The sequence below is a fragment of the Indicator indicator genome, chromosome 6 (genome assembly GCF_027791375.1).
Source record: "Indicator indicator isolate 239-I01 chromosome 6, UM_Iind_1.1, whole genome shotgun sequence".
Classification (NCBI taxonomy): Eukaryota; Metazoa; Chordata; class Aves; order Piciformes; family Indicatoridae; genus Indicator; species Indicator indicator.
In genome coordinates, this window is record NC_072015.1 from 20,047,304 (window position 1) to 20,074,330 (window position 27,027).

The 27,027-nt window shown below is 39.0% G+C and overlaps 1 protein-coding gene across 2 annotated transcripts in view; it reads left to right on the forward strand.

The window, feature by feature from the left end:
* The window catches only part of CTNND2 (catenin delta 2), a 492,311-nt gene that overhangs the window by 189,876 nt on the left and 275,408 nt on the right, over positions 1–27,027 (forward strand). The window contains exons 3-4 of one of the 2 annotated variants that reach the window (XM_054381916.1): positions 4,861–4,895; positions 5,333–5,449. In XM_054381916.1, the coding sequence (XP_054237891.1) occupies positions 4,861–4,895; positions 5,333–5,449 (152 nt within the window). Of the gene's footprint in view, positions 1–4,860; positions 4,896–5,332; positions 5,450–27,027 lie in introns of those variants that run through there. The other variant, XM_054381917.1, reaches the window with a different exon arrangement.

Here is a 27,027-nt window from a genome sequence, read left to right on the forward strand (position 1 = left end):
CATTTGATTTCAGCTTCTCTAAATAACAGGAAAAGAATGGTTGTAGTGATTCAGTCAGGGTCTCTCCTAGCCCTGTATGTGTCTGGGATATATAGAGGCCAGAAACGGACAGCAAGGGTAGCAGTTTCCTTAATACTGTCATTGCTTCCAAGTTTGAAGTTAAATAGAATATAACAAGTATTTGCATGTATTGCCCTGCAAATTTCTTTACCTTGGGGTAGTAGTAGAGCTTTTCAGGTTGCTTCTGTGAAATTCTCTGTCACACCACTATCTGCAGAACTGAAACTTACGGAAACTGGCTGGTGTTGCAAGCTAAGTAGCAAGAGTAGTTTCTAAATGGCCAGGTTGAATCAAAATTTCACTAAATGTTATTTGAGGGTTAAAATGTGTGAAATTAATTCAGTAAAAAAAAAAACAACCCAACTGTATTTGACACTCTTGTTGACCATTTCAGGAATGATGGTCAAAAGCTACAGGGAAACAGACTGCATTATGTTCTCACAATTAAATAACAGCCTTTAAGCACATGATCAGTGCACTGTGTGGAATGGAAAGCAGCCACTGGCTTTCTGTGCATACTCTGTACTTAAATAGTGCTCTTAGCAGTCTAGTATGCTGGACTTTTAATTTAAGTGCACGTTTAAATAAAATTTTAAAAATTGAACAGCTGTTACTAAGCACAAGCAGTGTAGGAAAATTTGATAAATATCGGACTGGAGTAGTTAAAAAGTTTCTCTTGAAGGAAGGTCATTTCTGTGAACTCCTGCAAGAATTAGATGCAGAGAAAAGCATTGCTCTTGGGACCGTTTTGAAATTTTGCCTGCAAGCATTTCCCTGCATCACTGAAAAGAAGTACAAAATAATCATAGCACAGCCAGCAAGTTCTGCTGTTGATTTTGTAAAACTTAGGAAAGAACAATACTTTGCCTCAGAAAAGAAGACATTTCCATGTAGGAACTTGTAGCAAGGCCCACCACGAGGTCTCAGGCAGTTTTTCTTCTGCCAAAGTGCTCAACAGCCTTCCTCACTTCTGGTTTACCTCCCATGAGGGTTTTGGTTACTTTTATGGAAATGTGGCTTCTGCTACTGGTCCAGGAAAGTATTATTTTGGTATCACTTCAAATATTCACCTGTATGTCAGCAAAACTGCTTTTGACTCCCATAAATTGTGGAGAAATTGTTTGATAGCCATATGTAGCTCAACTTGCTCTGCAAGTGCTGGCTGTTTTGGGACAGTGCTGTTGTCTCTACAGAGCCCATCTTCTCATGCTGGGCTTCTGTCAAGTCCATCTCGAAGAGGACATACACTTCTTGTTTAGCTTTACTTGAAATACAGACAAAAAATAATGAAGGCTCCCAATGACCCAGTTTGTTGCTTGTTTACAGACAATGCAGGCTGGGATTTTTTTAGTCTATGCCTGAAAAAAGGAGAAACTTGATGTAAACTTGTAAACTGGTAATAGTCAGACATCCTTTGCTGACCACAGAAATTCTTCATTTTTACAATGTGTTGTGCTTCTAGAGTGCTCGCTTCATCTGATATTCCCCAAAACGAGCTCCCTGAAGTGTGCAATGCTCATTTACCTTTTGCCTTACTAGCACGCAAGGCTTCTCGCTACTTCAGTGGTTTTTTTACATGCAGTTAGAAATGGGAACATGTGAGTTCAGCTGGAATCAAGATCAGGACATTGTGGATATTTACTTTGCTTTTCTTGCCTATGGAGGTAAATCAGCTTTTCCTTGCATAAGTGGTTATTAAAGGTAAAGTTTTGTCACAGTGTATGCATCCTTAGAGAAGATAGGTTCATGATCTTCAAGATGAACATCCAAAACTAAATGTATGACAATTTTTTTTTTTTTGGTTGCTTGGTTGATTTTTTTAGATTGCTTGAGGTTTAGAATTACCTTCCCATTCTTAAATTATTCAGCTTCCCTGTGATTTTCCTTCAATAAATCCTGTTTTCCAAAGACTGTAAAATTATAGAAGAAACAAAGTTTTGTATAGTTGAATGGTGACACGAGATATTAATTTAATAAAATTAACTAAAATTGTTGTCTTATTTAAAACAGAACAGCCGAAGTAGGCACAAGATGCTTTGACTAGCAGTAGTGAGAGAATACGAAAACATAAACAGTAATTGATTGATTGCCAAATAAATAGTAATATTATTATTGTTTTAAATTGAGAGGCAATAATTTTACCTTCCTTAGTTCTTAGCTCATTAAAATGTTATACTTTTCTTTTCTAATACTATACTAATGTATTTATGGCTAAAACCTTCCTCCTCCCCTCCTTAAGCTCTAAGTTTGGTGTAGGTTGCTTTATTGAGAAGTTCAGTACTTCTCAATAAAGTATTTTATTGCTCCTCATCTTCAGTCAAAGTTGGTAGAGTTGGCAGTCTTACAGAGGGAGGCATAGGCACATGCAGAAAAGTTCTTGATAATTAATTCTAAACCTTTTGTTTGTTTATTTTTAGAAAAGCCATAAAGCAGAAAGCTTTGTTTTTCTGAACATGCAGAAAAAATTATTAGGGGCAATATTTCTGATAGTTATTTGGTTTACCTTTTCATGTATTTGATGTGAACATGCAGTCAGTTGCACTGATCTTTTGTGAAGCTAGAAATGCACCAAAAAAAACCCCACTGAAAAACAACACTTATTCACTCAAGCAAATTTGGCACAGTTGTATGACAGCCTAAAGGCTCCACACGCAGACATGTCAGGTTGCTTCAGTCAGGAATGAATTTAAGTAGGAAAAAGAGCACTCTTTTCCTATCAGTATATACTGATATCCTTGTAGGAACAAAATAAACTTTTAATTCTAAATCATTTAGGTTGGAAAACAGCCCTGAGACCATTAAGCCCAACCACAAGCCTAGCAGTGCCAAGTCCACCAGTAAACCATGTCCCTAAGTAGTGCATCTATGTGTCTTTTAAATACTCCTGGGGATGGTGGCTCAACCACATCCCTGTGCATCTTCCTCCATATTCCATATGTTGAATAAGAAGGTAGCATTTGGATAAACATCTTGATGATGTGTTTGTTACCCTACCACAAAAACAGTGTTTGTTAAAAGACCATTACAGTAGTTGCAGGGAGAAGTCCAGAACTGGAAACCCAAAAATATAGTTAAAATTTATTGCAATCTCTGTTTAGTCCTTCCCAAGATTTCTTAAGGTTAATACATTAAAATATTTCCATGGAAGACAGACTAGTGATAATAGGAATCACTATTAATCATCAACTAGTGATTCATTTAATACTATCTGTACTATACCAGTAATGAACTCCTACATTTTATACAAATTTACTGCTTAAAAAAGAGCTAGACTGGAATTTCTGGAAATGATCATTCACTCTTTATGCAGAGATTGGATTTTCTTTTCTTGATGACTTGGATGACATGGCACAGTCTTTTACATCAGTGTGTTTTTGCCAGCAACATTTACTAATTCATCCTGACAGCAAGAATGACACCTGAGATCTGTCATTTGTGGAAGGAATCTATCACATAGAAACCTGGATACTGGAAGAGGGACTGTATAGTGGAAAGTAATACATTGCTTATTATGGGCGATGCGAACTCCAGAAAGGAAGATGACTCTCAAGTCCCAGTATGTCAGCTGAAGCTGAAGTTGTTCAGTGATTCTGAAAATGTGGCAAAAGGAATTTCAAATTGTAAAAAGTAGTATTTCAAAAAGAGCCACTGTCTCTGGTCACCCACTAGGCCTCCATTTGAAAGTACATTTTAAGTTAAAGTAATTTTTCCAGTTTAGCACTTCAGTGTGACAGAGAACTCAGGCTATGTTTATCTTCATTATTATTAACTTCAACAGTATTGAATTTAAGCATTCTAGCTGAGTGTCTCACCAAAGGGTTATCTTAATCTATAAAATCTTTCTACAGTGAGTCAATATAAACCACAGATGGTACATATGTGGAAATTGATGATAATGTATAGATGCAACAGATGATTTTATTCTCCCCTATAAATATCTTGTAAAAAAGTACAGAGAAATGTTTTAATCATGACTAAAATAATCAGTTCACTGTTATCAAAAGAACCCTTATTACTGAGTAATTCAATCCTTTTTGTATTCTTGGCATGTGAGAAAGACCTATACCTAAGGATAAACAGATCATGCCCTGGAGGAAACTGTACTCATTTGCCTAATTTAATATACAGTTCATTTTATGGTTCATTTGAATATATCATTGTTCATTTATAGGAAAAAACAAAACAAAACAAACCAACCCTACCTAAATCATCCTCTAGTGTTCATGCTCATTATTTTAAAATTAAGACCTTCCACTGCTTAAGTGCTTGTACATAGAAGCAAAAACACATCTAAATTTACTCTCTTGTGTAGGCCAATTGAATTAACTTAACTGTACATTTGAATAATATAAAAATGCATATAATGATCAGTAGATGCAGGAATAAGAATTTCTTTTAGAAATCACATGTAACTGTTCACTTGAGAAAGCAATTTACAACTTTCTCTATAAAAATGGAAAGTCAGACAAACAGAAAGATCCAAGTAAGTTGCCAAATGTTACTGGTTTTGCTTTGAAATACTGCAATTTGTGTATTGAGACTGAGGGCAGGTTCCATATGTATGTTTTAAATTACTTAATTGAAAAGTGAAGATGCTTCTCGCTTCCTGAATGAATGCTGTGCAAGTCACTCATTTAAAAATTATGTGAAATAATAGTTAATATAGTTTGGTTTTATTCTTCAGTTAGTTTTTTTATTCCTAAATCAGTTTCTTCAGAATAGATTTAGATATGAATATTGATGGCACACTACTGAATAATTTCATTAAAAATTAACACTTCTTTTTTTTTCTGTTTTCAGTTCAACAGAAGAGCAGTTTCACTGGCAAACACAAGGTAATGTACTTATCTACATATATATACTATATATATTCTCTAACAGAATAATAATATTTTCTAAAGAATATGGAGGGGAAAACAACTTTTATCTAAGCAATATTTTTTTTTCATTGTTAGTGTATGAAAACCCTACCTAATAACTGGCAAAATTTGGCAAAAGTTGTAAGGGTTGACTAAAAGAACACCAAAATTAATGTAAAGTTTTGAGAGGGAACATTGCTAAACATGTTTCTAACTTTTCCTAAGATCACATTTGAACTTTACTGTTTTGCTTTTATTAATGCAAAGCCAGACTTTCAAAGTATGGCTATCCTTCTGAGTGTCATCTTGATGGGTTCTCGCTTCCTTTTGGCAGCTGTGAATTTTTAGTCACATGTACCTGATTTTACCTTTTGTCTTTCTTTTACATGTTTATCGCATTCATTTTGTTACAGATGGTCAGAAGGATATAGAAGATGAGCTCACCACTGGTCTGGAGCTGGTGGACTCCTGTATTAGATCCCTGCAGGAGTCAGGGATACTTGATCCACAGGACTATTCAGCCAGTGAAAGTAAGTTGCCAGAAATGTGTTTGTCTAGAACACAGATAAATTTCTAGTATTTCATGCCCTAAAACTGAATACGTATCTTACAGTGGTTTACTTCATTATTTTCTGATATTCACAGAAGACAATGTAGTTGTGATTAGGCCAAGTGCCTTCTTACCTCTGCAGATTAATTTTTGTTTTGTATGTAATGTTGAGAAATCTCAGTATTAGTTTTTAGGGATAAAACCCAAGCATCCAGAATGTGTGTATTTTTTTTAATTGCAGTATTGCTGTACTATATTCCAAGGTCATGTCACAAGACTTCAGCATCACCACTACAAAAGTAACTTTCAAACAGCATTTTTTTGTTATGCAGAAGTAATAAAGTGAATCATAGTGTGGGGCTGTGAGTAATTTTAATGTTTCTTTGCAAACATTTGGCCAGATAGCAGGTACTCCTTAAGACTAAAATTTTCATATGGATAAATGTATGAGAAATTTTTAAAGACCATGCAGAGAATAGCAGTTGTAGCAGGAAAGCTGAAATCTTTTCTCAAAGGTTGGCTCACTTGTCGTATAGCAGCCATGCTTTTTGCAGAATTGTGCAGTGAGTGGATAGATGCTCTGCTATGACCAGCCATTTGGGAAGTGAATCAAGGGTAAACAACAGCAAAAGTGAGTGAGGGACATGCCATCAGCATATTACACGAGCAGACACTGTGCACTTGCAACCGAGAAGGGCAATCACATCCTGGGCTGCATGAGAAGAAGTGTTGCCAGCAGATCCAGAGAGGCGATTCTGCCACTTTGCTCTGCTCTGATGAGACCTCACCTGCAGTACTGCATACAGGTCTAGAGCCCTCAATATAGGAAGGATATGGACCTGATGGAGAGCGTCTAGAAGAGGGCCATGAAAACGATCAGGGGTCTAGTACACCTCTGCTGTCAGGACAGGCTGAGGGAGCTGGGGTTGTTCAGCCTGGAGAAGAGGAGGCTTCAGGGAGACCTGATAGCAGCCTTCCAGTACCTGAAGGGGGCCTACAGGAAGGATGGGGAGAACCTGCGTACAAGGGCCTGTGGTGACAGGACAAGGGGCAATGACTTCAAACTAAAGAAGGGCAGATTTAAATTGTATATCAGGAAGAAGTTCTTCATTATGGGGGTGGTGGAACACTGAAACAGGCTGCCCAGGGAGGTGGTTGAGGCCCCCTTCCCTGGAGATATTCAAGGTAAGAGTCGACAAGGCCCTCGGTAACCTGGTCTAGTAGGGGATATCCCTGCAGACTGCAAGGAGGTCAGACTAGATGACCTTTGGAGATCCCTTCCAGCCTGGACCATTCTATGATTCTATGATATTTGTGCAGCAGATGTCTACAAATGCTTGTGTTCATGAGTTACACACACTGAGACAAAGCTTACCAACAGGTTAACAGGTCTGTTATCAGATGTAACACTAGATATTGAAAAATCAGGTTAATTCCCTATTTTACTTTGCTTTTCCTGAGACTTCTGACACTGTTCCCATCTGCCACAGTATTTACTCACTTTAACTTCACTCCTACTGCAGCTTCTACCTTGTTTTTTCAGTTTTCTCTAATATTCCTTCAGATCTCCTTCCCTAGCCTCAGCTGAGATGGGTCTGTCTTTTTCAATCCCCTGATGCCCAGTGCCACCTAAGTGAGTCATGTCTTTCAAGGTAGCTGCCCAAATTCAGCTTTTTTGAAGCCAGAGGGGATCATCTTCCCTTCATCTGGAAAGGCTAATGGAACATGACAGCTACATTCTGCAAAGCATCTCTCGCAATGAGTTGTCATCACCTGAATTATAGCCATCAGGTGACAAAAGGAAGTAATTGCAAATTGAATGCGGAACTGAAATTTATCAAAGTTTTTTTTCATTATTTTTAAACAAGATTTGCAATAAAATTGACAACTGACAATCCCAAAACAGTGGAAAATGTTTCACTTTTCGTGTGCACAAGATTTCTGAGCCAATGTCACTAACACTTTTGTTAGGATGTTGCTTGGTCTTAATAAAACTGTGAAGACGTAATGAAACAATATAAGCCCTCACAATTTGCCTTTTTTCCCCTTCGTTTTAGGGATGAGGATAAACATTAAATGATTAACGTGATAAGATTGCCCTCAAAGTGTGATACTGAAAAATGAAACTGGGTAGATGGCAATAGAGGAGATTGGGGGAAAGGAGGGACTAGCTTTGATGGGAAACTTGCAGAAACTTGCTGAAAAGAAGAAAAGAAAAAAATATTAGGGAAAGATAAAGACAATAGATGGAGAGAAGTCTGGGTATGTGAAGAGAACTGGTACTAAAGAAAATTTCTAGGATGTATCACAAAAAGATAAAAAAAAAAACAAATAGGAGCAATAGAGATGGATTTTGTTGGAGACCAGCAAGGAAATGATCAGAGGAATAAAACATTTCTCCTGGGAACAAAGTCTGAGAGAGTTGGGGTTGTTCAGCCTGGAGAAGACAAGACTGGGGGGGGACATTTTCACATCCTTTTTAGACTTTTTAGCTGGGCCTTTTGCAATAGGAAAAGGGGTAATGGTTTTAATCTAAAAGACGGTAGATTCAGACTAGATGTGAGGAAGAAACATTTTACAGTGAGGGTAGTGAAACAGTGGCACAGGTTGCCCAAGGAAGTGGTAGATACCTTATCCCTGGAAACATTCCATGTCTGATTAGACAGTGCTTTGAGCATCCTGATCTGCTTGAAGATGTCACTGCTCACTGCAAGGAGGTTGGACTAGATGATCTTTAAAGATGTGTTCCAACCCAAAACATTCTATGATTGTAGCAGATTTGTTGAAAGAGAAGGTCCAATCAGAAAGCTTAATTTGCTTGGTTGGACGGGATTGAGAGTCAGGTTAAAAGAGAGGCAACAACAGGGCAGTGAGAATGGTATTCCAGTAAGGAAATAGTACTGGGGTTATGAACAGGACAATAGCTGTCCCTAAGAAATATGGATTTGGAGAGGACAGGCAGGTGAATGCACTCACAAGGGAACAAGCTTTATTTTCTTCCGTGTCAGGAAATATTTGTGAAGCCTTTTGTCACAGTGTCCCATACTCCTCTGCTCCAGGCCCTTCTCATAATGAAACTAGGCTGCTGTTCACCATTTATGATTTTAATTAAGAATAGGATCTATATGCCAAAGCTAACACTTGCAGCTCTGCTAATCATTCAGAATTGCAATTAGGATGTCATTTACTGGATTTTCTTTTTTCTTTGGGGGACTTTTTTGAATTTAAATACCACAAAAACATCAGACAATTAAAATATTACTGTGTTTGCAAAGCCCAAAGTACCAAAGTCAAGGCTGTCAATACAACATAATTTGAATTTCTTATGACTGCGTTATGGAATAATTATTGTGATGCCTTGTGTTGCACACTTTCTGTCGATGCTTTGTTTACCCCAAATCTAAGGCTCAGTTTGTACAGAGGAATATTTCATCTGGGGCACTTCTGACTTCTCTAAGCAATGAGTGCAACATACAGAAATCTCATATTTGACAATTCAGCTTTGCACTTGAAATTTAATTGTATCCCTCCTTGTCTCCTAAAGTTCTGATGTTATACTTGTGATGAGAATGAGCAGCTGTAACTGTACGCTATGGAAGCACAGTTTCAAATATATGAGGCATGATATAAAAGATTTAAAACTCACTCTGAAGTGTCTAACACAAAGCATTTACATTTCGTGCACACTTTGGATCTTGATTCCTCCATCTCCAAATAAGTGAGATTTATATATAAATGTCTTACTTTACAGGTATTCTAAAAATTATTAGTGATGAAGTAAACTGTTGAGTGTCCTAGAACAACCCTCCAGGGTGCTATTGTTTTTTTTTTCCTTTATATTGAACTTTTTCATTGAAGGCCTGAGGTCATGCAGTAAAAAATGAGGTAACTACAAAAGACCAAATAGTTTTGCATTCACTGTGTGCATTGGCTGTGAGAGAGGGAAAGAGGAGATCAGTGGTTCAGAAAAGGCAGCTTAGTCTGGCATTTTTAAACTTTTGAGCTCTGACTTTGACAATTTCAGTTATGTTTATTTCTGTAGTTTGACTGCATATCTGTATTTTAGGTAAAAAGACAGAGGAGAGCATTTCCAGCCTGCCATGGTAGTTGTAGTCTAGTTGAGGCAGATTTTAAAAATTATCATATGAAAGCTTACCCAGGGATGTGACCACAGCTTCTTTTTCTGAACTGTGTGCGTCTAGCCTGAGTTAATCTATCTGTAGCTGTGCCTTTGTAGAGGATTAGTGTGTCTGTAGTCAGAATCTTTACAATTTGGTTTCACGCACTCAGATTTTCTCAGAATTAGTTTTAAAAAGTTGTCACATAGCAGGCAGCTGTTATAATACTCTAAATCCCAAACATCACTTCACATGTGCTATTCCTTTAGGAATAAAAAAAAAACAACATGAAAAAAGGCTAATGGGACAAATCACATGAAAGGGACTTACACAGGAGGGGTTCTGGATTGCTAATAGACGCTCACTAATTATTTTTATTAGATATGAATCAGCAAATAAAAAAATAAAGCTTTTATTAATTTGGCAAAATGCAAGCAGATCAATTCCTATTTTTAAAGTAATGATTATCAGACATAAACAGGCAGAGTCAGAACTTCTGCGTGCTCTCATACAAGTTTTCTGTGGTTGCGTTGACCCTAGGACAAGGTTATATGCATCTGAGGGGAACTCTTGCAGCTGTTGCCCATCTTGTCCTTCTGACCCAGCCCAGTATAAATTGTGTTTCCAGTTACAAGTGAACACACAAAAAGTAAGGAAACTTCCAGAATTATGCAAGAAGCTGCAGTTAAGACCTAAACATGCATCTCCATAGTCCAGTTCCCTGTACTGCAGTGATTTCTCTTTATCTTTACGTAGCTATAGATCTGTCACCGTGGCATCACTCCAGTTTACATCAAACATGACCTGACATAGTTTTTGTGGAGTCAGAGGGGAGTCCTACCCTAAGTGTTTGTGAGGATGTCACCAGCATAATGACAGTGGTCCAAGCATACCCTCAGTCCCTAAGGATGGGCAGGTACAGGCTGCTAGTGGCTGTAGCCATTTGCTATAGTGTCTCCTAGGGACTAGCCTGGTCCCTCAGTGTCTGTGTGAGGGTGCTTGATTCATCCTCCTCCCTGCAATGTACACGACTGTAATACCCAGAGTGGCAGCCTGGAACTCACTGCTCCACTCTTAAACTATTTCTTCCCTCCACCATTATCTCTTTCTAATGGGACCTCAAAAATATTTTGCACAAATGAAGATAAATAACTATTGCTTTAAACAGGGTCAGGGAAAAGATCAAAGATGTGAGAGCCAAACTGATTGCATATAAGACACTGGAGATGAGTCACATGAAAAGTATGAGGATCTGCAATCACTGGGGAAGGAAACATGCATGGGAACAAAAGTTAGTTCAGGACAGAGATAATAGTAGGGATGTTACACAGGAGTACCCAATAGTGACTGTAGCTCAGGAAAGACATTTTCATGGCAGAATGGGTTCATTTGGTGGGAAAAGACATACTAAAAAAGGGCTGAGTAGGTATTGCAGACACCAAAAATTAATGTTTCAGATTAGAAAGCTTGGAAAGATGGGGGATGAAGGAAACACAACATTTTTTTCCTCCCCTTCCCATCACTGCACCACTGTCTCAAAATCACACAACTACTTCAGATTCATTCCTTTTGCTATCTAGTCACTACAGCCTTTTTGGTTTGGTTTGGTTTCTTCTTTTTTCCCCAGCCCCATTATATGTAAAAACAATTTACAAATTAGAAAGCCTCATAGAGAAAAGGAAAGTAAACACAGATATGCTACTCTCTGAGTGAAGAAGGATGATTGCTGAGGATGCTTGCCATTAATGCATTAATGAAAGGTCACAGTCTGGCCTGCAGATCAGTGGGAAAGGTCCTAATAAACTGCCTTGGGCCCCCAGATGTCCACCCTTTGTGAAACAGAGAAACTGGAGGCCTCTGAGCAATTGCTAAGGACCAAACTACCTTTTCCTGACAATGTTTGTAAATTTACGTTTTACAAATGAATAGTGTAAGAGGGAGATGAATGTGGAATTAGAGGAATATATTGGTCCTATATTTCTTTCCCTTCTATTAGTTCCCCTGTCCCTGTGTGTCACTAGTGAGCATGCCACATCAGAGCACTGCCATGATAGTATCAAAAGTATTTCTGATATAATTAGCTGAAGCTCACTTACAGGTCCTTACAGGTTACACTGGTGAAGACAGGCAATGGTTACTCCCTCTTCTCATGGCATTAGCAAAGTGAGGGTTAGACAAACTGCAGAGATTACTGAGCAAATCCATTAGCACTGTCTTCCTAACTTAAACCACAAACTCAAATGTCTCCTAATCCAGAAGTCTCTAATTTTGATTTACAGTATCTATACTTAAATCTTTCCTGCCATTTCCTTTGCTTCAGTCTCCACAAAGTAAGACTGGTCTTAAAAGGATTATGGGGCAGATTTGTGGAGCTCTTGGTGTTTAAGTTTCTCACTGTTTTTCACTTACTTAGTAACTTCATGAGGCAGCCCTCTTTACTGTCTAAATTGATGCTACAGACCACAGCCACAAAGTTCTTGTTGACATAGATTAGAATACCTCTTGCTACATTTAAAATTTCAATTTAAAACTAAGTTGTCTATATTGGAATTCCATTTTTTCCTACTTGACATTGCCACTACTGCAGACAAATTCTTTTCCCCCAGATTTTCAGAATATGTTTTTATTTCTATCTGTGACCTTATTGCTCTGGTGCACAGGATTAATTAGAGAGTTCAGGACACGGATAAGGGGATAAATACAATGTACATTAAATAACACTGTCTTCTTGGGTAATGCCATTTCTGATTGCACTTCACTGAGGCTACACAGTAATAGAAATGCAGGCAGTTAAGGATGTCTGAGTCCTTCTGGGGAAGAAAAAGCATGGCTCACCACTGAGGACTCAATCCCATATCAACTCTTGAGGTCACTTGAAAGTATTTGCTCAAAATTCAGCACAAATGGCTAGTAGCACCATTTAGATGTCATTTTTTTCCCTCTTGGAGAATGACTTTTGTTATAAAAACAGATTATTTTTATCGCATGAAATTATATATAACTGTTGTATTACACAGATGTGGTTTTCACTTAACCTAATTTTGAGGCTAAAAAGATGGACCTTTTATTCTCTTAATTCATTTTTGTTTCAGACATTTTTTACAATAATAGAGAGCCTCCTTAGCGTGAAAGCAGATGTCCCAGTTTGATAGAACACTCCTTGTTCAACCTTTATGATTTTCATCCTTTATCAGCTGTTTTATTCATAGATACTGAAAATGGATTGAAACAAAAAGGCACTATTTATACATGAATGTGTGAAAGGATGTGTGTTTATGTGTTTACCATCCCATAGATCTTGCTTTGTGAAATTGCCACCTGTCAGATGGCTGACATGCTCAATGAGATGAAATTTGGCATCGGTGGACCTCACAATTTTTGATAGATGAAGTTATTTCCATTTCATTATCTGCTCTAAGAGCCAGGGTGATCCAGCTGAGTCATTCTTTGTGCACACAAAGGAGATATTCTCATGGGATCTCCTGGTAAATGTACCAGGAGATAAAATCATGTGCTCTTTGAGTACAGTTCAGAACTGAAAAAACACCCAGGAAGTGTGTGTGCCTCTTTCATTTTAGAATTGGTGTCTTTAGAGTAGGAGTGGCAGAATTGCATAACAAAGGCCACAGCAGCTTGCTTTCTGCTGCATTAATGCAAATCTGGCCATTGTCTGACTCAAGAATTCTTAGCTCTGGATAAATCTATCACAAGTATGAGATCTGAGGAAATTTTGATTTATTGATGAAACTACTCTCAGTACTGTGGTATATTCAGGGTGAGTATTTATGGTTGGGCATTTTGGATGCCTCTTCTTCCATCAATCTCTGTGACTCAAGTGCAGCTGGTCCTATTCTGCTTTGGTGTGCTGCCTACCTTCCAGTTTTTGTTTACATCAGGAGGCCTGGTGAAGGCTGAAGGAGTCATCACCATTCAGGGAAGCAGCTTCCACTTTCCTAGTTTCTCGCAGGGGGTACAGGCATTACTGTGGGCATCGTTCTGTGCAGGGCTTCAATCACCTCAGTTCTTCTGCAGCCCTTCTATAGGTTAGTAGGGTGTCTGGGGGCCTTATAGGTTTCTCAGGGAGAAATTGTTAGAAGCCAGTGGCAGAAGTATTATTCAAAATGTGACAGTCCAGTACATGCCACTACTGTTGGACCTAAACTGCTTCTGGCTGCCTCTTGTAATTTCCTCTCCTCAGGAAGGAATCTCCATCCAGAAACACTCAAACCATCTTAGTATCCTAGTTGCAAACAGAAAGCCTGCAGAGGGTAGGAACAGGGATGGGTAACCTGGGAGGAATACAAAGAAGTTGTCCAAGCAGCCAGGGATCAGGTTAGGAAAGCATTGCCCAAATATAATTAAATCTGGCTAGGGACATCAAGGGTAACAAGAAAAGTTTTTATAAATACATCTTTGAAAAAAGGAAAAACAGGAAGAATGTGGACTGTCTCTGGAAGGAAACAGGGGACCTGCTCACACAGGATATAGAGAAGGCTGGAGTACTCAATTATTTTTTTGCTTCAGTCTTCAATAGTAAGGGCTATAACCACAGCATCCGTGTTGCAGAAGGCAAGAACAGGGACTGGGAGGATAAAGATCTGCCCGCTGTAAGAGAAGACCAGGTTCAATGCCATCAAAGGAACTTGAAGGTGCACAAGTCCATGGGACCTGATGAGGTTCATCCATGCATCCTGAGGGAACTAGCAGATGAAGTTGCAAAGCCACTTTCCATCATATTTGAAAAGTTATGACAGTTTGGTGAAATTCCCACTGACTGGAAAAGGGAAAAGATAACCCCTGTTTTCAAAATGAGAGATAAGGAAGATCTGGGGAACCACAGGCCAGTCAGCCTGACCTTTGTGCCTGGCAAGATAACGGAGCACATCCTCCTGAAGACTCTGCTAGAGCATATGGAAAACGAGGAGGTGGTTGGTGGCAAACAACATGGCTTCACTAGGGGCAACTCCTGCCTGACAAATGTGGTGCATCGGTGGATAAGGGAAGAGCAACTGAGGTCATCTTCCTGGACTTGTGCAAAGCATTCAACACTGTCCTGCACAACATCCTGGTTTCCCAATTGGAAAGACCTGGATTTGATGGTTAGACCACTTGGTGGATAAGGAATTGACTAGATGGCTGCTCTCAAAGAGTTGTGGTCAATGTCTCAATGTCAAAATGGAGACCTGTGATGAATGGAGTCCCTCAGGGATTGGTCCTGGGACCAGTGTTGTTTAACATCTTTGTCAATGACATGGACAATGGGATTGAGTGCACTCTCAGCAATTTGCCAATGGTACCAACCTGTGTGGTGCAGTTATCAACTTCTGTAGTTATCAACCTATCATTACCCTTCACGTCTTCGCTACCAAATGGATCACCATCCTCCACTGAGACTGCTAATAGACTGTAAGTCCTTGCTAGCACTTTGACCTACAATCACTGGCATGCTGCTCCCAGGCACCACTCTAGAAATGGTGGCTTCATCCCCAACCCCCTTCAAACCTAGTTTAAAGCCCTTTAATGAGCCCTGCTATCTATTGCCCCAAGATCATTCTTCCCCTTCGTGTTAGGCTTTCCCCACCTGCTGCCAGCATGCTTGGTGTCCTTTATATTAACCTGTTGTCAAAGAAGCCAAATGATGATTCATCCTCAGAGTAAAAATAAAAATCAATCCACACTTTGTGTGTAAAAATGGCCTTGCTATTGTCCATTTTTATGTGCCTACACAGCTTCCAGCAAATCCACAATACTTACTATTGTGTCAGGTTGGGAGACCAGAGGTATGATTATGACAACATTAAAACTAAGTCATTTGTCATTTCCTTCCACTTCTGCACAGCAGCCTAATAGCTGATTTTTTTGTTTCAGTCAAACATTCTGTCACCTGCAGCATGTTTAGAGATTTTTTGTTTCATGTTATACCTACATGATTAAATGTGCTTTTATATCTAAATTCTATACTAATGTCATAGTATTACTTCATATCTTTGAGATTGCTTGTCCTGAGACGAATGTGACTTTGGTACCTGGTGTCATTTTATGCTGTGCAAACAACTTAAAGAAATCCCTGGTAATTAAATCCCTGCCTAAAGAAAACACCACCCCCCCTCCAATCTGTCTTTATTACTGTAGTACAAAACTTGAATGTCAGATTAACAGAGGAACAGTAACAGCAGGTGAAACATATATAGAGGGAGGAAATGGAAAGGTGAGAGTCAAGACCAAGAAAGCAGGAACAATTAGTAGCAGCATGAAAGATGAAGAGGAGGTAGTGATCAGTTTGTAATGCTCAGCCTGTGCCAAACACAAATCCTGCACAGGCAACCAGGTGTTCCGTCATCCACCACAGGAAGTAGTTACTGAAACTCATTAGAAAATGACAGTGACTTATGGTAGCATCTGTAGGAGCGGAACAAAGAAAGACTTCTGGCATCCAAGCCTATAACACAAAAGAACATCAGTAAATACTGTGTCTGTTGTATGGGCCAGGAAGCAAATGCACTCACAGCCTCATGACAGACCAAGACACCGCTAACGCTGCTCATGCCTTAGTGGTGTGCCAGCGTCCGCGTCCTCGGCACAGTCAGAGGTGCCAAGAGTCACATCATTCTGGCATCTGCCAGTTTGTGAGCATAAGCAGTGTGTAGATGCAGCCTTGAAAAAGGGGTGGAGAAAAATTTGGCTAATGTTGATTTGGGTTTGTTTTCTTTGGTGCTGCATGCAGTTTACATAGCTCTCAAAGTAGGATTTTTGTGATTTTTATGATGATGCAGAGTTGGGAGTTGCCTCTTCTTGTTTTGTTTTTTTTTTTTTTTCATTCTGGTCTTGGAGAAATAAATTTTCTGAATACAGCATGAGAGGAGAGTTTGGTGCACTGTATCAGTGTGAGAGCTGAAATCCTCCCCCACCGACAATGACCAGGCTAGCTCAGTCTGGAAGCAAATGAAAGCTGTATTTACAAGCAAATCTACAATCTATGATGAAATGCAATGAATATGTACAAATATACAAAATTCACAACATTTACAAATATATACAATCAACAGAAAAGCACAACCAAGCTCCCTTTGTTTCCCCTGAGGGGAATTCCCAAGGGGCCTGCCCCCCAGACCTCTCCTGGCAGAAGGCAGAGAGATAGAAGCAGGGAAGCTGCTAACTTAGCTCGCTAAGGTCAGTGTGTTATCTCCAGCCAAAACAGAAGAAGCAGCAGCAGCCAGACAGCCCAACAAGTTCCCCTGACTGCCCCTACTTTGTTTTGAGCAGTGGTTCTTAAACATTTCTGTCTATCCAATCGAAGTGTTTAGAACAATCATTATTTTGCTTTCTTACAACCAATGGTGACTTATTTACATTCCTTCACCTTCTCTGCTCAAACTTTGCAAAGAAAAATTAAAAAGACAGTTTTAAACCATCATATGCACATTTGTGAACACAGAAAGAGAAAGCAGAAGCTCTGTTTTGTGGTAGAGGAGTTTTGGTAGGTGAAAAGGATTGTCATAAAATTTTGACCTTTTTGACTTATTAATTGATTTCTGAGACAGTGCTAAATACATTCTGAACTGGCTCACCTTAGAGACCAAGTAGCCATTTTCATTTGTGGACAGAAAATATTCAAGATTTAAGCCTGCAAAAGTCAGGGGAAAAATGGAGTTCTGCTTTACACAGGAAGAGGAAACTGGTTTGTGCTACTAGTTAAGTTCAGACAACAGCATAATGTCATAATAGATCCCTTTATTCCTTCTGTATTAGATCCATATATCTGTGAGTAGTTTTACATGCTTTATAGTCAGAAGTTGGTAGGTGGGGTTTTTTAAATAATGATAATTTTGTAACAGTCTAGGTCTATCAGAAGAGATTTCTCTCTTTTTTTTTTTTATTTATTTCTGATAATGCATATAGCTTCCATAATAGTCTTAACTGTGTGATGTTGATAACTATCTCATTTTATTTCTTAGAAATAAAAAGGCAACATATTAGTTTAATACTATCAATGACAGGTTTAGGCTGTGCTAGGCACCGACATCACAAAATATATTCTTAATTTACTTGTTTGTTGGGTTTTTTGGGGATAGGTGGGTTGTTTGTTTCTGTAAACAAAGTATGCACTCCATTGTAAATGTAGTTAGTCTCTGGACAGTGGTTTACTGGTAACGAAAACACAAATTAAAAAATAAGCTATTTATGCCAAAATTCAGTGCTTCCCAAATGGAAACATGACAGTTCCTCTAAGTTTGAGCTTGCTGTCCATGTCAATTGATGCAGTGCCTCCTCCTGCATGCAAGTTTCTTCTTATAGTCACATTCAGAAATTTATCTAGTTCCATCCAAAATCCCAGTTCAGGTACTGCTTCCACAGTCTGATCTTTTAATAGATAGCAAATTGCTGTTACAGGAATTATTGTGTAACTTCTGCCACTCCTAAAAACTCTTGTGGCCTGCAGAAGTAGCATTGTCATCATCAGCAAATCATGCCATTTGTGGAAAGAAGTTATTTACATTCTTAGTGTAATTCATATCATGACTACCTTAGGCCACTGACAAAGTTTTGTTGTCAGAGGCTTCTCATGTAGGTGTAAAAAATACCATCAGAAACTTTACTGAGAAAAGAGCTCCAGGTCATCCTTAGGTATGCATCGATGGAAAGCTAGAGGATATTATTTGTCCTTTTTGTGTCCTTCATAGTGCAGAAATTTAATTTAGTTATTTTTGCTGCCCATCATGTTCCTGTGTTGTTTCTATCTGTTGCTACTATAAAGCACAAAAAAAAGGCCGATGATAATTTATTTCTCCCAGACAAATTTTCTATAAATAGTTGTTTAATCTTGGGATCGTTAAAAAATGTTAATTACAAGGGCAACTTCTGTTTCTGATATGTAAAGCTATTCTTGCTCACTGTGTGTCTTTAGGTCTTGTTTTCTAGCATCTTCAGTCATTTATCTCATTAGTAATGGAACTCCAGATTTTTTCCTACTGTCAAACATTACCAGATATTGCTTATGAAAGAAGATCTGTCTGTATTACATTTCATACAAATATCTGGAATAATGCTATGTGTGGTACAATACAGAAAGCAAAACATATGCAATCTAAGTAAATGACACTGAAGTTACTCTGTTGGGATTTTTTAGCCTTTGCTGTGTTCCAGGAGTCTGCAAGTATTTCGTATTTGCAACACATTTCTTAACTTTAAGAAGACCTTTGCACAAACTCAAAGAAACTCTATTATCTTTATAATATATTACCTATAATATTTTTTGCCATTAAAGTTGTCTATTTCCAAATAAATTCTTCCTCATTAAATACTTACTTACTAAGCTCAGCTTTTTAAGAAGTCTATGGTTTTCTTCCTGTTCCTTACAGATACAGTGAATTTTAACTACTGGGCAATATTTTGCAAGTTTTGAAACATGATTCTACCAAACACTAAGAGGAGATCATATTTGCTACTCCATAGTCCTAGTTTGCTCATAGAGGTATTCCTGTTATTTGTAGGCACTTCATTAGCACTATGCAGTGGTGGTAAACCTGGTAGTGTCAGATGTCCTCTGAATTAGATATTGGTCCTATCCCACTTGCCTTGGCTCGGGGATTTCAATATGACCATCAAAAAAAAAAAAACCCAAATCAGTAATTAAAAAAGAACAATTTATTCTCAGAGTGGGATGCAGGCCTTAGTTTTTTAATATGAACTTCAGGCCTTAAATTTTTCTAGTACTTCTTGTGGACATTTGTGATGCTTTGCTGTCTCTTGGAGTAACAATTCATTATTTCAAATCCTAGACAATACCCCTGTTTTCTTCTTGCAATAATGGCAGAATTTGTATCTTGTGTAAAAGGCATAAAAGAATCAGCACCCAATGAAACTATTTTCTATTCCCAGTTCACTTACTCTTGAAATAAAGTATTTTTCATCTTTCAGTCCAATAATAATTAGGTCAGAAAAACAGTTGGAAGAGATATCCTTGTATTGTTCCCTTACATAATTGTATCAGCCTAGTTTTTGCATAATTTCTCCTGATAGATATCATTTATAGGATTCTTGGATGAAAATGCACTTATTCTACATTTCTGAATGCATTCCATCAAATCCTGTTTTCCAGTACCTAAGAATAGGTTCTACAGCAACACTAAAACCATATTCTGTATTTGTAGGTAGAACACAGCCTTCCTAATGCTGGTAGGGCATGGTACCGCATATAAATTACTTTCCTTTTTTGTAAAACAAGTTTGTTTTCCATGTACTCATTTGAGGTTTGCTGCCTCTCATCCAAGGAGTTGAGTTTGTTTTGTAACCAGGGAGCTGTTTGTGATTTAGCATGTAAAGTATTCTAAGTTATTTCTTCATTTAGTATGTGTTTGCTTACCCCTCCCACATTTCTTTTTTCCAACTTTCTTCATTACTAGGGTATGGAATTCCTTCGTTCTGTTGCAGCCTTGGCATTTTTTCTTGTAATGTAAAGGTACTGATACCTTAAACATTTAATATCTCCTAGAAGGTAGATCTTGAAATACTTTCCTAGTACTATTCTGGGACTAGTCCTGGGTTTGGAGGAAGAATGGGAATGAAGCTTATCACTATTGTTATTATAGCTACTTACCTTACTGATAGTTGGCTTTAAAATGTTTGACCAGTGGTATCTGACAGGATTTGTTTTCAGCTTCATATCTACTGCTTCCACATGCCCTTTCTGCAGTTTCCATAAAGAACAGAAAACAGGGAAGAAGGGACAGATGTCTGTACTTAAGTGGCAAGGTGTCTCCTTGCCACCCGCTGGGGCACTTGTAGGGCTTCCCTTCCCCTCTCTCAATTCCTCTCCTTTCCAAAACCATTCTAAATCACCTCAGCAAGAAAGATTTTCTTAAAAGAATGTTTCAAATTACCTCACAAATAGCCTATGATGCAATGGATGAGTTTAAAAATAGGCAGACAACGAAATGTTCTTTACCCTTCTGATTTGGAGGGAAAGCGTACTCCTGGTCCTTAATTCTGGGAGCAGGACTTAGAAAACAGAATATATACCACTGAGATGCCAAAGAATTTAATATCACTAGGAATGGGTCCATCCACCTTGTCTTTAACTATCATATCTTCTTATTTACCGTCAAATACTGTGGAAGGACACTGGCAAGAGTTATCACTGGTTTGATTGTTCGTTCAACCTAGTTCCAGGATTCCTCCAGCATTCTAAATACATTTGAAGATTCAGAAATTGAATGACCACTTTACAGTTAAGAGTCCTAATCTTTTATTTTATTGTGTCTTTTAAAATCATCCATTCCTTTGCAAAACTGAGCAACAAGTACAACCCAGTTTTAGGAACGGTCAGCAACTACTTACCATGAGTACACACACTTAAATGAGCTAATACAAAAAGTAGTTTATAAGGTCAGAATCAGTATTTCATGCTCAAACTAAATGACTTGAGAGACAGAAGAAACAATAAATGATGACTTTTTGGTATTTGGAATCTTTAATTAGGCATATACTAACAATTAGGAGATGGTTCCTCTCCCCGGGAAGTGAGGCACATCGACCTCTTAACTCTGTAAATGAATGTTCAAAGGACGTTAAAGGAGTCTTGCTAGTGTGTTCTTTCAACTGTTACCCAAGTGAGCAAAGCAGGTTGAAGAATATGTGAAGTGATTAATTACACTAATTAAAACCACTTTATTTACACTTACTCTATAATTTATCATTACCATTACTGTCAGTTGATCGAACGTGAGTGAAGCATTGTTTCTAATTGGTAGGGGAGCTAATTCAATTCTCATTTTTGGTCTATTTCCTTTGTCAATTAGAACTGGCATTGCGATAGATGACCAACAAAATGTAAATGTAGAACACAATAGTAGTGCTCCACTTTACTACTTACTTGGGGAAGCAAATGTGCCCTGGTGAGCCAACTGACTTTAAATCTTAAGGAGAGTAAAAACTTTTTCTCCTTTCATTTTCATGATATCTTTTGTTGGGAACTTCACGTGAAAAGCTAAGTAATGAGCATGCAGTTACCTCACTGGGGCCTACTAGGTATACATTTCTGTAGCTTGAATTATTATTTCAGCCAGTTCAGAAGTAATTATCACATAGATTTAGAATTCTGAATTAATCATGCCCTTATCTTATAATAATATAGTACTGTATGTAATTTGTCATTATATGGTAATTATTTTATAAATGAGCAACTAGCAGATATTCTACTACTGAATACTTGTTCAATGATAAATTCTGCTCTGTAATGTAATACATTAGTCCTGTTTCATAATTCAACTTCTTGTTTGTTTTGAAGATTGACCATACTATTACTATAATATCATCTCAAATTGTTACATACTGTGAAGCTACCAGTCGTAAAGCATTCCATGAGATACTGAAGTCTAAAGATTAGGAAATGGGAGTAACTTCTCAGCTCCCAGAATCACAGAATGTTAGGGGTTGGAAGGGACCTCCAGAGGTGTTTGACTGGTGGGCACTAGGGATAGTCCATCATTGATATGCCCATCAGGAACAAATTCTTTGGTTTCTTTTCTCCTTTACAAGAATCCCACATGCAGCTGGCTGTTTAGCTTTGTGACTCAGCCATGGTGCTGTGGTATAAGATAGAAGAAATACATAAAGTTTCCTGAGTTTGTAATGGAGTTAATTCACAGATTCCTACTACCTTAACTTTGCTGTCTTGTAGGTAAAAATATGTATCACAAATACTGATTGTATTTAAATATTTTCAGAATTTACATAAGGTGTTTGCTTTTAAATCCTCGCTCATAACTTAGTAATATTACAAATAGCAAAATAGCTTCTTTGCCCCTCATCTCTAATCAGTGTAAGAGTACTGGACTAGTCTCTCAGCACTTAGAAAGCTACTCAACTTCTAACACTGGTAAGTTCCTTAGAACCCAAGTTCTTACTAGGTTTCTTACATGAGATGCTCTTCCATTTATTACCCTTATTGAATATGATTCAGGTGAGCCCTGCTACTTGGGTGGTCACCAGACAAGTCTCTGCCCTCTGGAGGAAGGGAAGAAAACATGTAATGATCCACCAGCTCTGATTCCAAACCAAGTTTCCCATCTTTTCAACTACTGTCAGTGCTGATGCCGATTTTATGTAACCTCTCACTAAAGCTACAGTTAGCATTAACAACTATTCACTGAATCAAAAATTAGTACTGTGATGGTGCACACTGATCTTTGTTTCTTCTCCCTCCCTCCCCTCACTCCCCCACTGATTTTTAAAGTATATAACCCTTTCCCTTCTCAATTCAGGCATCATGCTGCCCAGGGCTGTGGATCGCAGCAGGCAGCTGAGCACTCGGCTTTTCATGGGGTTTGCTTCCGAGTGAATGAGAAAAAGAAAGCTATGTGCTGTACTCTTGGAGTTTGCCAGTGCCATGGAGGATCAAATGCTCTCTTGTTGCAAGGACTGGCAGAAAGAAGCATACTTTCAAAATTTGGAGCAGTGGTGCTAATGCAGTTGGTCTGCTAAACATTTCTAGTAATGTGGCTATTCTTTTACCAGCATCATATTTGTTGAAAAATGATTTTGTACTGTACATTCAGTTGGTAAATTTTCTGTCAGAATGTACCACTCTAATACACTTAAAATAGCTTAAAAACTGATTTGACTCCTACTGAAATGGGCAAGCACATTCCCGTGGATTTGCACAGAGTAACCTTAGCCCTTGGCAGTTTCTAAGCACATAAGCATGGTCAGTTTGGACCTTTCTTCAATGTATGAATTTCATTATTCTGATGAAATTTAGGTATAAAGTAAGTTGCACAAATACATATAAATTTTTATGGTGAAGAACAGGATATTATTTAAAAGCAATTTTTTTTTCACACAATGGAAAGCTTCTTTTATCTTAAGTATGATGCAAAGTTTGACTTTGAAAAAGAAAAATCTAAGACATGATGGGGGCTATTAGAAGGGGTGTGGTTAGTAATATGAGAGAGGTTCTCTTCCCCCTCTACTCTGCCTTGGTGAGGCTGCATCTGGAATATTGTGGCCAGTTCTGGGCCCTTTAGTTCAAGAAGGACAGGGAACTGCTTGAAAGAGTCCAGTCCTGTGCTGGAAGAGCCATAAAAAATTATGAAGGGACTGGAACATCTTCCTCATGAGTAGACACTGAGGGAGCTGGGGCTCTTTAGCTTGGAGAGGAGGAGACTAAGGGGTGACCTCATTCATGTTTATAAATATGTAAAGGATGAGTGCCAAGAGGATGGAGTCAGGCCCAATGAAAGAACAAGGGGCAATGGATGGAAGTTCCATGTAAACATGAGGGAAAAATTTTCACTGTGAGGGTGACGGAACACTGGCACAGGCTGCCCAGGGGGGTTGTGGAGTCTCCCTCTCTGGAGATATCAAAACCTGCCTGGAGGCGTTCCTGTGTGATCTGGTATAGGTGATCCTGCTCTAGCAGGGAGGCTGGACTAGATGATATTTTGAGGTCCCTTCCAGCTCCTAACATTCTGTGATTGTGTGATAAATAGAGAAATATAGTAAAATAATTGAACTAGTAGAATTTTGTTGTTCTATTACCTTCCTCCTCCCCCCCCCCCCTCTTTGCTTACTGGTCTATTATATATTGTTACTTCTTGCATAAGAACTAGATTAATTAGAATTTTATGTGTATATGTTCTATACTTACAAATTTTTTCATTGCCTAAGCAAGCATTGGTAGAGCTAACACAGATACTGAGAAGTGTCCTAGTAGTCTGCTATTCTGAAACAACCGTATAAAGTATTTATGCATGCAAACACTCACTGTTCAAGAATAATTTATGCTTTAAAAAAATAATTCCAAATTAAAGTTTCAGGTTATGATTTTTTATATTTTTTTTCTTGGTTGGCTTGGGTGTTTTTCTTACTCTGATGGAAAAAGAAGAGGAGGTGGTATGAAGGGAACTGAAATGACAGGCAAAAGATTTTATTAAAAAAAAATACTCTTGAAAATAAAAGGACTAATATTATAATAATTTCAAATTTTCTCACCATTTTTGACCCAGGCATTGATGATAATAGCAGCGTGGATTCTTTGTGTCACTTTGGTTTCCTGTAATCCACTGTTACTGTGATGTCCTTGAATTAATAATAATCTCATCATTTAAGACCATTCACTTCTTTCATCTGTTTTTTAAATAGCTACACTGCATCTTATTGCAGCCTTTCATATTGTACTGTTATTCAGAAGGGAAAACAGTGGCCCATGAAGAAATACTGCCTCTGCAGTTCCCTGTCTGTCACGGGTGGGAGTCACTGGAGCAGCCTCAGCAGTGTGTGGTGGGGCTTATTCTGAAACCTTTACCTGCCGTTTTTCTGACCCCCTGACAGAAGCAAGCAGACACTCTTTCTACTATGGCTTCTGATGGAGTGTAAAACTCACCAGTTTATGTTTATGGCCATATGCAGTGTTCTAAATGCCATCAATCACTCTGTGATGCCAGACTATGCTTAGTTTGTCAAATGCAGTATGGCAGGAAGGTAGCAAGCATGGGCATCAGTACTGGTCTCTTTAGGATAGGATTCAGGGTAGGGCCAAGTCCTGCACTGCATCTGCTCCTCTTCCCTGTTTGGCTTGAAGTAAGTACCTGCTTTGCCAGGTACTCTCTTAAACTGTCAGATTTTAGAAAAAGAAATATAGTAGCCATATAATAGCCAACATAACTGTCAGTAAGAGGAGTGGGTAATATAAACTAGTTAGAAGGGCTTCACGAGGTGCCCCGCCCCCTCACTGTCTGAATGGGTGACTCCTCTAACTCTGCTGTGCTTTCCAATACCTGTATCTCCAGACCACAAAGGAAACTCCTGCTTCTCTTCTCCGAGTCATAGAAAAGCATTCAGCTCTCCATCACCTCTGAGGTTTCATTGTGCGTTGGATCCCTGGTGCAGGCATCTCCTGCATCTTCTGTTCTCTTCTTGCCCGGTTTTCCCTGTGCTCCAGCAGCTTTCCCCAACACAAGTGCACTTTCTTCAGGTCCCATGCAAGATGCACACTCTCTCCCTCTCCTTTGAGCTCCTTACTGAGCCAAATAGCAGCTGCTAAGGTGAGGAAGATGAGGAGTCTTGCATACTGCTCTGCTCAATGTTATGATGGAGAGGAAAGTGTATTGTCTGCAGTACTTGTCCACCAAACTGCAGACAAAGGCTTAATTTCTATATCCTGCTCCATCTTACAAAGTTAGTCCACAGTGGCATCTCTTGCAGTATGATGCCCTGGGTCAACTGGTCAAGGGAGTGTGAGCACAAGTAATGGTTCTCCTCCATCCCCCCAGTAGTGGGGACCAACCCAAATAGATTGAGATGAATTCCTGGTTTTGAGCCTGGTGCCACCAACAGGACTTCAGGTTTTTTTGAGCATGGGTTGATTTACATGATGCCAGGCCTGCTAGAGGCAGATGGGTACACCTCTCCCAAAAGAGGAGAAGGGTTTAATCACATGAGTTGTCTGGGTTTATTGACAGGGGTTTAAACTAGATTGGAAAGGGGAAAGGGGAAGGACCAGGCTTACTAGGAGCAGCCCCCTACCCCACCAAAAGGCACCCCAGCTGAAGTGTATCTAAGCCAACGCATGGAGCATGGGAACAAGCAAGAGGAGCTCGAAGCTATCATCCAGCAGGAAAACTATCTTATCATTACCCTGATGGAAGCATAGTGGGATGAATCCCATACCTGGAGTGCTGTGTTGGACAGATGTAGGTTCTTCAGAAGGGATAGGCCCAGAAGCAAAGGCAGTAGGGTGGCTCTGTATGTCAGGGGAGGCCTCGACTGTCTTGAGCATGATGATGATGGTGATGATGGTAATGATAGGGTTGAATGTTTGTGGGTAAGAACCAGGGGAAAGGCCAACAAGGCAGATGTCATGATGGGGGTCTGCTATAGACCACCCAACCAGGATGAGGAGGTTGATGAAGTGTTTTACAGGTGTCTGGGGAAGTTCTCAGAATCACTATCCCTTGTTCTTGTGCAGAAATTCAACTTACTGGCTATGTGCTGGAAATAGAATACAGCAGACAGGAGGAAGTCCTGGGGGTTCCTGGACTGCATGGAAGATAACTTGCTAACACAACTGATGAATTAGGCAACAAGGTGTGGCTCTCTACTAGACCTGCTGTTTGTAAACAGGGAAGGACTTGTGGGAGATGTAAAGCTTGGTGGCCATCTTGGACAAAGTGACCAAGAGATGGTGAAGTTTTCAATTCTTAGTGAAGTTAGGACAGGAGTCAATAGAACTACATCCTTGGATTTCTGGAGGGCAGACTTTGACTTGTTTAGGAGACTTGTTGATGGCAATGCTTGGGAGATAATCCTGAAGGACATAGAGTCCAGGAAAGCTGGACATTCCTCAAGAGCTAAATCAAGGCACAGGAACTAATTATCCCCATGCATTGAAAAATGAGCAGGTGGGGCAGAAGACCAGCCTGGCTAAGTAGAGAGCTTTGGA